The sequence below is a fragment of the Penicillium maclennaniae genome (genome assembly GCF_028827695.1).
Source record: "Penicillium maclennaniae strain IBT 15551 chromosome Unknown utg000003l:1.0-5670915.0:1.0-5674809.0, whole genome shotgun sequence".
Classification (NCBI taxonomy): Eukaryota; Fungi; Ascomycota; class Eurotiomycetes; order Eurotiales; family Aspergillaceae; genus Penicillium; species Penicillium maclennaniae.
The window spans coordinates 3,294,457-3,307,007 of NW_026623215.1; the positions used below are offsets into that span (position 1 = coordinate 3,294,457).

General features: G+C 47.6%; 5 protein-coding genes across 5 annotated transcripts; 1 reads left to right on the forward strand and 4 right to left on the reverse strand.

The window, feature by feature from the left end:
* Positions 1-1,275: 1,275 nt before the first annotated feature.
* On the forward strand, positions 1,276-2,633 carry N7477_003358 (isopenicillin N synthase family dioxygenase; the record flags this gene model as incomplete). Its single annotated transcript, XM_056965021.1, has 7 exons — positions 1,276-1,449; positions 1,531-1,638; positions 1,695-1,776; positions 1,833-2,110; positions 2,167-2,303; positions 2,355-2,526; positions 2,586-2,633. The coding sequence occupies 7 exons, from the start codon at positions 1,276-1,278 to the stop codon at positions 2,631-2,633; spliced, it is 999 nt and encodes a 332-aa protein (XP_056824974.1).
* A 172-nt stretch (positions 2,634-2,805) lies between these two features.
* On the reverse strand, positions 2,806-4,900 carry N7477_003359 (fungal specific transcription factor domain-containing protein; the record flags this gene model as incomplete). The annotated part of the gene is made up of 5 exons (XM_056965022.1): positions 2,806-3,013; positions 3,078-3,752; positions 3,802-4,329; positions 4,352-4,795; positions 4,848-4,900. The coding sequence occupies 5 exons, from the start codon at positions 4,898-4,900 to the stop codon at positions 2,806-2,808; spliced, it is 1,908 nt and encodes a 635-aa protein (XP_056824975.1).
* A 191-nt stretch (positions 4,901-5,091) lies between these two features.
* On the reverse strand, positions 5,092-6,131 carry N7477_003360 (phytanoyl-CoA dioxygenase family protein; the record flags this gene model as incomplete). The annotated part of the gene is made up of 2 exons (XM_056965023.1): positions 5,092-6,037; positions 6,085-6,131. 2 exons carry the CDS (start codon positions 6,129-6,131, stop codon positions 5,092-5,094), a joined length of 993 nt encoding a protein of 330 aa, XP_056824976.1.
* Positions 6,132-7,672: 1,541 nt separating this feature from the next.
* N7477_003361 (uncharacterized protein) lies at positions 7,673-7,999 on the reverse strand (the record flags this gene model as incomplete). The annotated part of the gene is made up of 1 exon (XM_056965024.1): positions 7,673-7,999. One exon carries the CDS (start codon positions 7,997-7,999, stop codon positions 7,673-7,675), a length of 327 nt encoding a protein of 108 aa, XP_056824977.1.
* Positions 8,000-8,628: 629 nt separating this feature from the next.
* On the reverse strand, positions 8,629-12,438 carry N7477_003362 (hybrid sensor histidine kinase/response regulator; the record flags this gene model as incomplete). Its single annotated transcript, XM_056965025.1, has 6 exons — positions 8,629-8,840; positions 8,900-9,014; positions 9,099-9,360; positions 9,417-10,433; positions 10,483-11,163; positions 11,213-12,438. 6 exons carry the CDS (start codon positions 12,436-12,438, stop codon positions 8,629-8,631), a joined length of 3,513 nt encoding a protein of 1,170 aa, XP_056824978.1.
* Positions 12,439-12,551: the final 113 nt, after the last annotated feature.

The following is a 12,551-nucleotide window of genomic DNA, read 5'->3' on the forward strand; positions in this document are numbered from 1 at the left end:
GAAGCATTGAAAGAAGGTATATAACTGCAATCTGATCAATGTAAAAAAACATGTCTTCTATGGGTCATGGATGTCTGTAAGCTCGTCGAGAGTTCTATGCCTGTCTTCTTCTACGATCCACAAAGCACAAGCATAGAACAAAATGTGTTGACCACTGCATCTATCCTAGTCAGCCAAGCTTAGACCAGACCGGTCGAGGTAGGATGAGACGCCTGTTCGGGGTGGCTTCGTACTTGAAATTGCTCGTAGCAATTCCTTGGCTGAATCAACTCTGGTTTCTTGAGCCGATGAAGTTGATCAAACCACGAGACATATACAATGCCGAAAGAAACGACAACATCGGCCTAATAGACCTAATCTTGTTTGGTGGCATAAGGAGCTTCGCCTCGATGCTTCCTGAACACCTCATAGCTAAAATGCCAAGTCAGATCTAGGCAAGATTTATGAACATTGAGGCAAGCACATGCATGCGTATAACTTCTTAGGTAGCGCGCCCCGTAACGATTGATCGAAATCAGTTCCGATGCCACAGATATACGTCACTCGGCTGCGACGATGTAAGGGTCTACGACCATGACGCGAGATCATCTTGAGTGTCCAGTTGAATTACCATCAAATTGATATTTGCATGAGGCTGGTGTTTTTGGAAGAAAGCCGGGAGGTCCACAAACGCGCCCTATAGTGACGCAAGGGTCGCGACCATTGGTAAAACATAGCCAGGCGAGACACATTTCCCAAGTCTCGCCAGAGCTAAAAGATTCATTGAAGATCGATCGCTGTGATTGTGGATTCCGGTGCACACTTGTATCAGATGCACATCTCAAGTGAATGATCCAAGGGGGCTGTGCATCTCTTTATGAAGTATGTACTCATCTCGACATCGGGGGCGCTAGTTAGCGACAACACAGAGTCGCACACTCGCTGAAATCTATTGAAACGAAGGGCAATTACATTTTGTCCCAAGCCACCTTCTTGCCGTGACTGTATCGCATTACGCATATCATCTCAGTATTAAATGCATGATTTGATTATCTGTGATCTCTAAACCTCTGACGAAATCAACCATTTGGCCCACTACTTCAGATGTCATAAGGGGACCAGCACTCTAAGCCTATAAATTCGGAGAAACCACATTCAGTAGAAACTACCGAGACCCCAAATCATCGGATAGCGCAGGTGAGGGGTTGGGGGAGATAAGACCGCCCCGCTACGAACTACCGAGGAACATGCCTCATGGCGACTTAACAGAACACATTTGCTGCTTATTTTACGGCTATGGCCACGAGCAACATGGAAGAGCAGCCCGATAATACCTCGCAGGCAGCGAACTGCGACCATATTCCCATCATTGATTTATCGAGTATTGACAGTCCGCACATCGAGGACCGTCGTCAACTAGCCCAGAGTATCTACGACGCCTGCACTCAAGTTGGGTTCTTCTATATCAAAGTAACTGGATGCCTCAACCTTTTGAGACTCACTGCCTTTAGTTAAAGTTCATATGTACTGACTCGGACTGCGGTTTGCTAGAACCATGGGATCCCCGAGGAAATGATCAGTGGCATCCATCAAGCAGCAGAGCGTTTCTTCAGTCTTCCGGAGGAACAAAAGATGAAAGTCTACATCGGACATTCCAAGGTATCTATCACTTGTCTATATACTGGATGAGAAATGAGCTGAACCTTGAATTCCAGAAATTCCGCGGGTACAGTCCTATCGGAGGTGAACGATCGACAGGCACAGATGACGATCCGATACCAATAGAAGAGGCCACCGGTGTTCTCTCTGAGGCGTTCGATGTTGGATATGAACTTGCGATGGATCTTCAAAAGAAAAAAACGACGTTCTCCCCACGGATATTTATGAGCTTTATGGCGATAATCAATGGCCCGATCAAGAGACCCTTGCAGGCTTCTCCCAGACATACATCCAGTACTGTGGCACGCTTCTAGAATTTTGCCGCAAGCTGATGAAGATATTTGCTCTCTCCTTGGACGTGCCGGAGGACTTCTTTGAATCCAAGATCCGAAACCCAGGTATTACATCTAGGATGATGCATTATCCAGCTCAACCTGCAACAGAAACACGGGAAGGATTGGGAGCACATACGGTTAGCCCTTTCTTGGTATCATCCCAGTGAACACTCTAGATTGACTCATTTGGTAGGATTATGAATGCTTTACAATCCTCTCTCAAGACAGTGTTCCAGGCCTGCAGGTATTGAGCCACAGCGGTGATTGGATTCTGGCACGGCCCATCCCGGGAACAATGGTCGTCAACATTGCAGATTGCTTGTCCACATGGTAAGGAATATTCCCTTTTCAAATCTACACACACTTTTTCATGAATCCCAGGACGAACAAGAAATTCAAATCAACCATTCACCGAGTGACTAATCTATCAGGGGAAGAAAGATATTCCATTCCCTTCTTCTTCGGTGTCGACTATGATGCTACGGTTTCCGTGCTGGAAAATCATACATCGATTGATAACCCACCGTGCGTCGCACCTTTCAAGGCCGGAGAGGTATGTGATAGATTCTGTTGAATTCCTCTATAACAAGTAGTAACGATAGATGCATCCAGTGGGTGCGCGAGAAGCTTGCCAAGGCCTACGTTGGCTACGAAGGATAACCCCACATGCTATTAAAATTTCCAATCTAATTTGGTGCATCCAAACACCCGAAATATCGATGTGAGCGATTGACAAGGGGTTTGTACATCCTCTATTCAAACATCGCACACTGACGTATCGTTTGCTGTCAGCTTGCTATGTACTTAAGAAGTCTCCCACAAGTTCTTCTCATCATGCGCAGATATATTCAACGTGAAACCGCAATTTGCGTCTTATGCTCTTGAAAATATTCAATATTGTATCCGCAGTTTCATGATACTGAGCCCACAGCTCGGTAGATTGAATCGCTTCCTCAATAACCGCGTCAAAGTCCGGAACGAGGAAAGCTAATGATGGCGTGGCCTTTGCAATTGAAAGGACGAAGACTGCTGCGAGTAAGCTGCCATGATGATCAGCTTGAGAACCAAGTGCGAACAGTGTTGGAATATTGGTAAATGGCTTACGCTTGTAGTCTGAGCCCAGTGCCATGCGTTCGTTTCTTGATAAAAGGAACGGTCGTCAGAATGAACTTACGACAGCTATCCACGCATATCTTGCAATTCTCGATCAGGTAGGCTGTCAACTGAATTTCTTTTGATTGTGCAGCGAATACGAGACTCGGGCGATAGAGAATATGCTTCGCGGCGTAGTATCGCAAGCGAAGTAATCTATCATGCACGTCGCGCGGATTCGGATCCTGCAAATTGGGCTTGATGGACTCAGGAAGTGAATCGAACCAAGTCTTCAGCTGTCGACTTAGCTCGATGTTGAGGGTCTCCAAGGAAGCAACCGAGACAGGATGGTGTTGTGATTTTGACGGGTCTGTTTCTATTTTACCTGCGTATATTGTATTGTGGATACGGTTCAGAAGCTTGCGAATAGAGCACATGGCGAGGAAAACCAGGCTATTTCGGTCGGTCAGATCAGTAAATTCAGGGAATGGGAGTCCGTCCACAAGAATCTCGATCCCACTCCGGGGGAAGTGGAATTCAGCAAGATCATCACTGCTCGTTTGAATGATTAGTACTATTGGTAATTTCGAGCAGAGGCAGAAAAGATACCATTCCAAAACATAACAACTCCAACAGAGTCGTATCAATAAGTCCCGCTGTTCCTGAGGTATTGTTCTGCCACGCAGACTAAGACAGTCAGCAGCTATGAGACGATTGAAGTGATAGCAAAGCATACTAAGAGAACATCAACTGGACTCCAGAGGATGCCGCATGAATCATTTTCCAAGCTTCAAGTGCTCTGCCTCGGTAGCGAAAGTAAATCGACCCAAAGAAGTATGCCAGTGGGACCTTGACATCTCGTGAAAACAAGGTCAATCCTTCCGTGGCTAGGATTTGATATGCATGTGCAAAGCACTCTGTGCCATTGCTATCTGTCTGTGATTCTGTATCATAGACATTGACGGTAGTCGAACATATCTCCCCCAGCGCTAGAATGATAAGACAAAGCGCATCGGAGCTAGTACGGCCTTCGCTTGATTGAAGAAAGGTCTCGATCATCTCGTGAAGTGACTCAAGCTCAAGGATTGGGAAGTGCAGGTGAACATAGTTGCAAAAGCTGGAGATTAGAAAGTCCGTGGTTTCACGATTCGCGGTTAGTTTTGCAAGGATGGCCGAGTATGGAACCTGCGGTGCTAACGGCCGCAGGCTGCGTTCCGACTCTAGAAAGAGGAAGAAATCTTGCGAATAGTCACCAATGAGGTTTCTTATTTTTTTCGAGGCTTAACAGGTTTCCGGTTGGCGTTTGATGGCCCAGAGGAATGAGAAATGGATCATTGTTGTACTCGTATCTCATTCGAGAGTCAATCGAGGCCATTGTATGACTCGCGCGAGATTTATGCAATGGTGACGCATGAGAAACACCATCCCTATGCAATATCGTGGATCTGCTTGGAGCTAGCGGATTGTGATCCCTGTCTGTGAATGCCAGAAGATGATCGGATAGGGCTGAGATGACATTTGTTTGTTGCTTTACAAGAGATTCCAATCGATCCAAACGCAGCACTATTTCTGCCGGAAGGTCTGCATCCAATCTATCGCATTCTTTAGCCAAGTGCGCTAGTAGCGAGCCGCTAGATGTGATACTTCTCATTGGAGTTCTCCTGATATACACATTGAGCGTTCGCGCCAGCGCAGAACGTGCATGTGGGTCTCTGCCCATCACACTTCCTCTTTCTGGTGGCGATTAGTGCAATTCAACACCTTCTACAAGCCAAGACCTACCGGTGCCTGCAGAAGTTGCACGCCACTTGAGCTCGCTTCCGAGGGAACTCCATGTCTTGACCCTGAATGGGAAACAGGACGTGGCTCGTGGCGCGGGGGTGTGGGGTTGAACCCTTAATAATCAAACATTAGCATCCAACGCTTGGAAGCACATTTGAACCGAGATGCACCATGAAGAGCAGGCTCACTGAGCTTTAAATATCTATTTGTATTCTATTCTCTGTTAATTGTAGGCTTCATTGTCTCAGTATGGCTTCAGTCCAGCCAGACGGAGCAGACGATCCGTGTATTCCGGTTCTTCCAGAGGCTTGGATCTATTACGAGGGTCTACTGTTCCGTCCGGAAGATACACCATGTCATCTCGGATCCTAATATTGTCGTGAGCCCAGTGGGTGGTTGCTCGGAATGATTCAAAGGCTTCTTTCTTCAGCTCGAGAGTCTCGCTCGAGGCCAAGCTCGCAGGCGAGTAAGAGGCATAGATCACAGTCCGGATCGTGTTGCTTTTCTCTGTAGGTTCGCCACCCCAGTGACAAGTTCGTGAATCCCACAGGATCAAGTCTCCCGGCTCTGCCAGGACCTTAATAGGCTTCATCCCACGCTCCTCGAACCATTGCATTTCCTTTTCACTAAAGTAACGGAAGTCTGCCTTCTCCCAGGTCGATGGGTCGGTCTGCGAGCCAAAGAATTCCTCGTTCACTGCATTCGATCTCGGTAGCACAATGAGGGTACCGTCCTCGGGACCAGCGTTACTGAGATTGATGATCCCTTGCACACAATGAAGGCCACGACGCAGAGGAGACTGATCTACGTGAGGCCACGGTTTTTGGGCCGGTTTGTCCGGACGATTTGGTAGAGTAATGTTCAAAGCATCGAAAGAGACCAGCAGCTCATCTGTGCCCCAAATCTTGGAAAAGGCATCGAGGACTTTGGGTTCCATGCGAGCTTCCCACATGAACTTTTCGTGTACGACTGAATATCCTTGGAAGGTATTTATTGTGCTCTGCACAGGAAGATTTTCCGCTGTCCAGGTGGAAGGGTCATCCAAGTCAAGCAAAGTACCAAATGACTTGAGCCAGTCCAAAGACTTTTGCTGGTAATACTTGGCTTTCTCAGGTTCGATGGCATTCTTGATTACCACAAATCCCTGGGATTCAAGATCATCACGCCAGTCACCATATGGACCTGCTAGGCTGGTTCGGGTTAGCCAGATTTGGGGCAGGGTTGGAGAAAGTCTTACGTGAATGAAGTTCGATTGAATTGCAAGGTCTCGGTGGTAGTAGCCATGGTCTCTGTGTCGACTTCGATGATTGCTCTTGTATTTGAATACTTCTAAAATGAACTAGATTCGTGAAATTTTCGTTCAAACCTGCTGAGAAAGCCGCGTCTTATATTCTGCCTTCAACCCCTCACGGACCCACCGCTGAACGCAGAGCGGATCGACGGGCCACCTTCCCACTGTCGGCTGGATCGAATAGATCTGCTTTCAAGACCATATTATCTTTAGCACGAAGAAATATTCTTCTCTAGATTCCCGGCGCGTCTGAGCTCCTAGAGACATCTAGGCATCGTGGCGTCGAGGCCTCGAGCCCTTAATATCACACTTGGCGCACTGCTCGCAGCCTTTCACCTTTTTGGTTTCGAATACTGTAGTCGACCGACTGAATCATCGGGCCTCTGGAATCGACTGGTCTATTCAAGTCGGTAGGGAGCAATTTCGCTTGGTGTACACATTTCCTGTCGATAGAGCTGCATGCGTGTGTATACTGTGATCTGCCTGTGACCCCCGCCTTCCCCTTTGTCTGATATCTACTCAACGCATTTCTCTCTTTCTGGTGAAGCGATCACACTCCAGACAGACTCGAATGTCAGACTCTCTGGGCTTCGACGATCATGACCGCCTTCTGCGATCCGGCATTTGCACCAACTTGGGTTTGCGCATAATGATCTCACTCCGTCAAATATTCTGGTCACGGAAACAGGTATGCCGATTCTTATCGATTTCGAAGGATGTCAGCAGCTGGGGACAAAGTTAAAGTACATACGGGGCACCAAAGAATGGACCGAAGGGGAGATCGAAGACCATAACATTTCCGAGGTGCGGCTTGATGCCTTTGCGCTTCAGAAAATAGGTGTTTGGTTGGATGATCAATCCTCAAAGTCAATATCAAAAGTTTCTCTCATCTCACTCATGTCACTAGTCACTTATGTCTCTCATTTGTCACATAGTGCGGGGTCAGGACTACATTGCTGGTGTTCGATCCTACATGCAGAACAATCTTTGGGTGTCCTTATTATGTAGCGGTGTTGGCTATTCATCGATCTGTCATCTTGACACAGGCAATTTCTTTGTTGTAGATAAATAATTCCTTGATAACATATTTGGATCAGGGTATTGGGTTGTTTGGAGGTTTATCTTGTACCTCGAGCGGTGGCGTGGCCGACTTTAGCGGTGAATTACATTACTTGGTGGCACGGATTCTGCCAGGGGCAGCGACTGTTCCTTCCGTCTTCAAGCCCAGGGCCGCGATCAATCTGGGAGCTTGTCTTTTTTTCAAACAAGGTCATCGTTGCATAGATACGTATGCTTGAGAAGAGCGAATATAGATACCACCCGAAATGAGATTCATTACCATCATGAGATCCGCCCACTCGCTGAAATTCTTCCTAGGAATACAATAATACTTCGTGCATCCCCCCTTGAGGGAGCCATTTCCAACGCTTCCAAAAAGTATAAATTAAAAAAGAAGAAAAAGAAAAAAAAAAGAAAAAGAAAAAAAGGAAAATTAACGGTGGCTGAAACGACAAATGTAGATAAGTTCAAGTGCTCACTTAAGGCCCTTGTGGTGAAGAGAGTTCTTTCGCTGCTCTCTCAGACGCTGCTCCGTTTCCATGAGCACATTCTGGAGAGATCTCCCGGCTTTGGATGCCGGTCCCACACGCTCATCATTGAGAAGCTCAATCGAAGCCGTCTTAAGTTGTTGTTGGTAATGCTCATTTTGTCCGTTCACACCTTTAGGCGAAGTGGCGTTCGGAGAAGCCTCGCGATCAGGCCCGGGGTAGGACGCAGAGCGTGAAATGGAAGCAGCGGAGCCCATTGTGGGCACTTCGTTGGTGGAAGCAGCTTCTTGACTCATTCGAGGCCGATGATCCATTTTAAAAGAGGTGAGTTTGTGAGAATTATGCCAGTATAGGGTCTTGGATTGTGTTCGTGGGGTGAGGCGGAGATCTCAAGGGTAAAAGGCCGGCTTTATATAGCAGCAAACCACCGAAAACCACCTGCAATCCAGGCACCCGCTTGATGAATGCCCGTTGGTGGGTAGTTCACAACATGCTTGACATGTTTGAACTCATCATGACGTCTGAGACGGGGATGATGCCGCCTTTGCTGATGGCGAAAACTCAAAACCATGGAAGGGGAGACTCTGACAATGCCCCTGGACCCAGATGATCCTCAGTTCTTTGCCCTAGGAAAGCAGTATTCCTAGGCGTACTGTTCTTTCACGTCGGCCATAAATCGGTGGCAAATTGAGGCGTTGATGGACGGGCCACTTAAAGTGACGCTAATTGTGTCGATCATAGCTAAAGTACGAGCTCCCCGACCTCTTATTGGCGGGTCACCTCCCTATGTACATGTCCCAGACCCGGATGACACTCCAAAGGTATGTTACATCTTGCTATGGACAAGTTGGCCAAGGAACGTAAATCTCACTTTTTTTTTTTCCAAGATTTTGGGAGGTTCTTTGGCGTGACCGCGTTCTGCATTTTCTGATGAACTATGAACTCATCCACGATCCATTATTTGACGAAGCCGGTCAAAGGACAATGGCTTCACCAAGTAATCATCCACCCCTGCCTTCAAAGCTGCTTCCTGCGTAGAGTTGGAAGCGACAGCCGTTACTGCCAGTATGCATGAAGAGTTAAGTCGGTTTTGCCGCTCGTGTTCGCGTATCTTTCTTGTGGCCACCAGACCATCCATTACGGGCATCGATAAATCTGGTGATGTCAAAATTTCGACCTTTCCAAAGCCTCCAAAGAATATAATTGAAGCTTACCCATCAAAACGAAATTATATCGTCGGTTGCCACTTTTATACTTTTCCAGCGCTATTTGTCCATTCGAAGCCGTCTCGTATTGGCAACCAAGTTTGCGCATGAATGCCGACAAAATCTAAGGGCGTAGCGTCAGCTTAGGTTCTGTAAATAGCTTTCTGGTATGCGATCCAATACGCCCACGGTGGAAGCCTTGACTCACCTTGAGGTTGATATCATTGTCGTCCACCACAAGAACATGGATAGATTCTGGCGGATTGGGAGAATTTCCAACCTCTAATGTGCTAGAGAGGGAGAGTCCTGATATTGTAATAGATTCCTCTTGTGTTCGTTGTGATAAGGCTTGCTGGGGAGTTTGTGACCAAGACGCAATGGGTGCCAACTCCTGGGTGTCGGACTGAACCGGAGCATTATAAACTTTCAAAAATCTCACAGCAGCGTCAAGGAGTCTCCTAGGTCCGTATCTGTACCATGCGTTAGTTGAAGCGAATTTCACAGGGATGGGGGGTTTTGAACTTACGGTTTCGAAACGTGGATGATGTTTGCGGGAATAGTCTCTACCGAGGGCGGGTGTTGACCACCAAGCACAATGAAATATTTGAATGTGGGCTTGGAGTCCCTGGTAAAGAGACCCTCCTCCAACATGTGGTGAAAGTCTTCTTTCTGGATGATTGCAACATCAGCCTGCTCCTCAGCTGGGAGCTTTGCGAATGAGAGGTTCCACCCCAACTGTGTCACCAAGACGTCCGTGAGTGCATTTTGAATCGAGGCCTTTCGTTTTGCATGGACGCTCAAGATCCCCGTTGGTATCTCGCTCAGATCCGGCTCGTCTTGTAACCCAATGACAGATGCATAGATCGGTCCGGGAGGATTGCCGGGTCGTGGAAGTGAGTCTTCTGTTTCTGAAGCTGAGATGGTCGTTGCGAGACAGGTAACGGGTATATAAATGTCCACTTCGGTACCTGCACCCAATTCACTTCGGACATCGATTTCACCGTCAAGAGACTTGACTAATTTGCGAACGATGCTGAGGCCGAGACCGACACCGGGCGATAATGGGTCCTCCTGGGCGAATGGAGAAAAGAGCATGTTCTTGAGATATTCGCGTGAGATTCCAATGCCGGTATCTTTGACGCACAGATGGGCAAATGAAGAGCCATCTTTGACTTCACGTCTCGCTTTTGATAAAGTGATCTCAACCAGGCCATTTTTGGTCCATTTCATTGCGTTGCCGATGATGTTCATCAGAATCCTTCTCCATGGCCCCGAAGCCGATCTCACCATCCACGAATCAAGCTTCTCGATTCGTACGACCACTGAAGAATCGTCACTGCTGTAGAAATTTTGATATTCACTGTCAGTGCTAGTCAGGAAGGTGGCATATCGGGGGATTTGGCCAGCGCAAAGGACGGTTGTCACTTGTTCGACTAATGATCCCAGGTCGAAGTCTGAACCAGGACTGGATGTGTCGTTCTGGCGTTTGTTGCTTCCTGAGTTGTTCGTGATCGCCAAATCATTGATCTTGCAGTATTCCAGCCTTGCAACGAGTTAACTAAGAACTTTGTCGTGATATGGGAAAAGCTCACAGATGATCTATTGTGTCAAGTAGAGTCAAGCCTGATTTTTCTATCATCTTGGCCATATTATGCTGGTATGGCTGAAGTGGCGTAGACTGGATTAACTCGGTGCTTCCAAGTATGCCATGCAGGGGAGAGCGAAGTTCGTGGCTGATAGATGATACGAAGTCAAATTTTGACCTCTCAGTTGCTCTCCAGTGCACCCGAGATATTTCGGATATAATGGAATCGCCGAAAACTTTGAAATAATGCAATTCGTCCATGCCTAAAGGACGGTGACTATTCTTTGTCCAGACTACCGTTCCTGCTAGCCAGTGTGATTTGTTCCAGTCCCACAATGGGATAAACAGTACTGACTTTGCTAGCGGTAGACTCTGGGCGAGGTGGCGAGACACCTCTTTTTGCGTGTTATCTGTTGAACGTGATTCATCATCCATGTTGAATATGTGTCCGCCGGGGTAAGTTTTGATCAATTCACGGAGAGCGTCTTCCGATAGTACGGGCCTCGAGTCTGTGTCAGGACGCTTAGTAAATGACACGTCCAAATCATGGTCCAAGAAACGACACAAATCTCCTGAATTGGGAGATTTCTTGGTGGAAAGGTCAAGGGTCCAAGGCCGTGCGTCAATCACAGGGCCGGGATCCCCGTATTTGGAGGACAGCTTTGAATTTCCCTCATCCCAGGGGTCACTGTTTTATGCTTAGAAATGATTCGAGTTGGGAAGAGAATAATACGTACAATTGAGAATCACTTTGACGTGCATCAAAGAAAGTAACCCCGTCCACATCCATTGATGCTCTGAGGAGGCTGCTAGCACGGGTAAAAATTGCAGCCACCCGTTCTGCAAGAGGCATGTCGTCTGTCGCTGGTTCCGGGAAGTACTCGTCAAGACGCGTAGGGTCTGTCGATTCCGGTGTACCCGGGGCAAGCGATGATGGTTGGGTAGTAGGCAGTGTCTCGTCCGACCCTTTCGCTTCTGAGAACAGAGAATATGCTCCCTCGTCTTGGGTGATTGAAGATGATCGATCCAAGACTGACTGATTGCTGAGGGACATACTCGTTGGGAGCAATGGTGATGCGTTTGGCTCCTTCGTTCGAATATCTTTATCTGAAAAGTTCAGGTTGTGGAAGTTCAGCGTCTCCGGAGAGGCAAGTTGGGTAAAATAATCTGGCGAGTCGGATTCTGTATGCCCTTTGACGAAATTGGTCAAGCCTTTCACCAAATTCTCCGCGCGTCGGTGATAATGGACCACACGAACGTTCTCGAGATGTTGAGATATGGCATCTGCAATGTCTTGAAGAGCATCCACCTCCTTGTCGCTAAAGTCTGTACGCGGTTTGTTGTCCACGACACAATAAGAGCCCAGAACATATCCGGAGGGACTGTATATAGGTACTTCAGCGTAGAAACGGAAGTAAGGCCAATCCAGGACGTAAGGGCGGTTGTTGTAAAAGTCTTCCTTGGTAAAGTCACGGATGATATTACGGGTTCGATTTGCCGTGATGTTTTCTGTGTCTGTTACCCGTGAGGGATCCTGTCCGGTGAAAAGACGGATGGCGTGTGGACAAACACCCCATTCGAGATCAAGCGTTCGCACACCGAGATAGATGCCATCATCTGGAAGATGATCATCTTCCTTGCGTAAAGAGATCGAAGCAGTTGCTTCTGAGATCAGATGTTGCTGTTCTCCGTCAATGATGGAGACAAAAGATCGGTTACAGCCGAAACGATAGACGCCCAGTTGTGTTAGCGCAGTCAGTGTAGAGTCAGGAGAGAGACGAGGACTGTCAGTTGACCGCGCATCTTGATCAAATGTACAATAGTATCTAAACAGTAAGAACCACTGATCAGTGAGAGCAATGAGCTTTGAGTCAGAAAAGCCGCACCTTGAAAGATCGCGGATTCTGTCTTTCTCCGAGTCGAGCCTACTTTCACGGGGCGTCACTCCAATTTCTATTGCCATCTTCTGACTTCAGAAAGATGGGGCAATACTGTCAGTATCGACGATGACAGACTTGACAGGACCGAGGGGTTCCCCGATCAGGAAACCGGTTTGACCCCAAATGCTGATCGGTC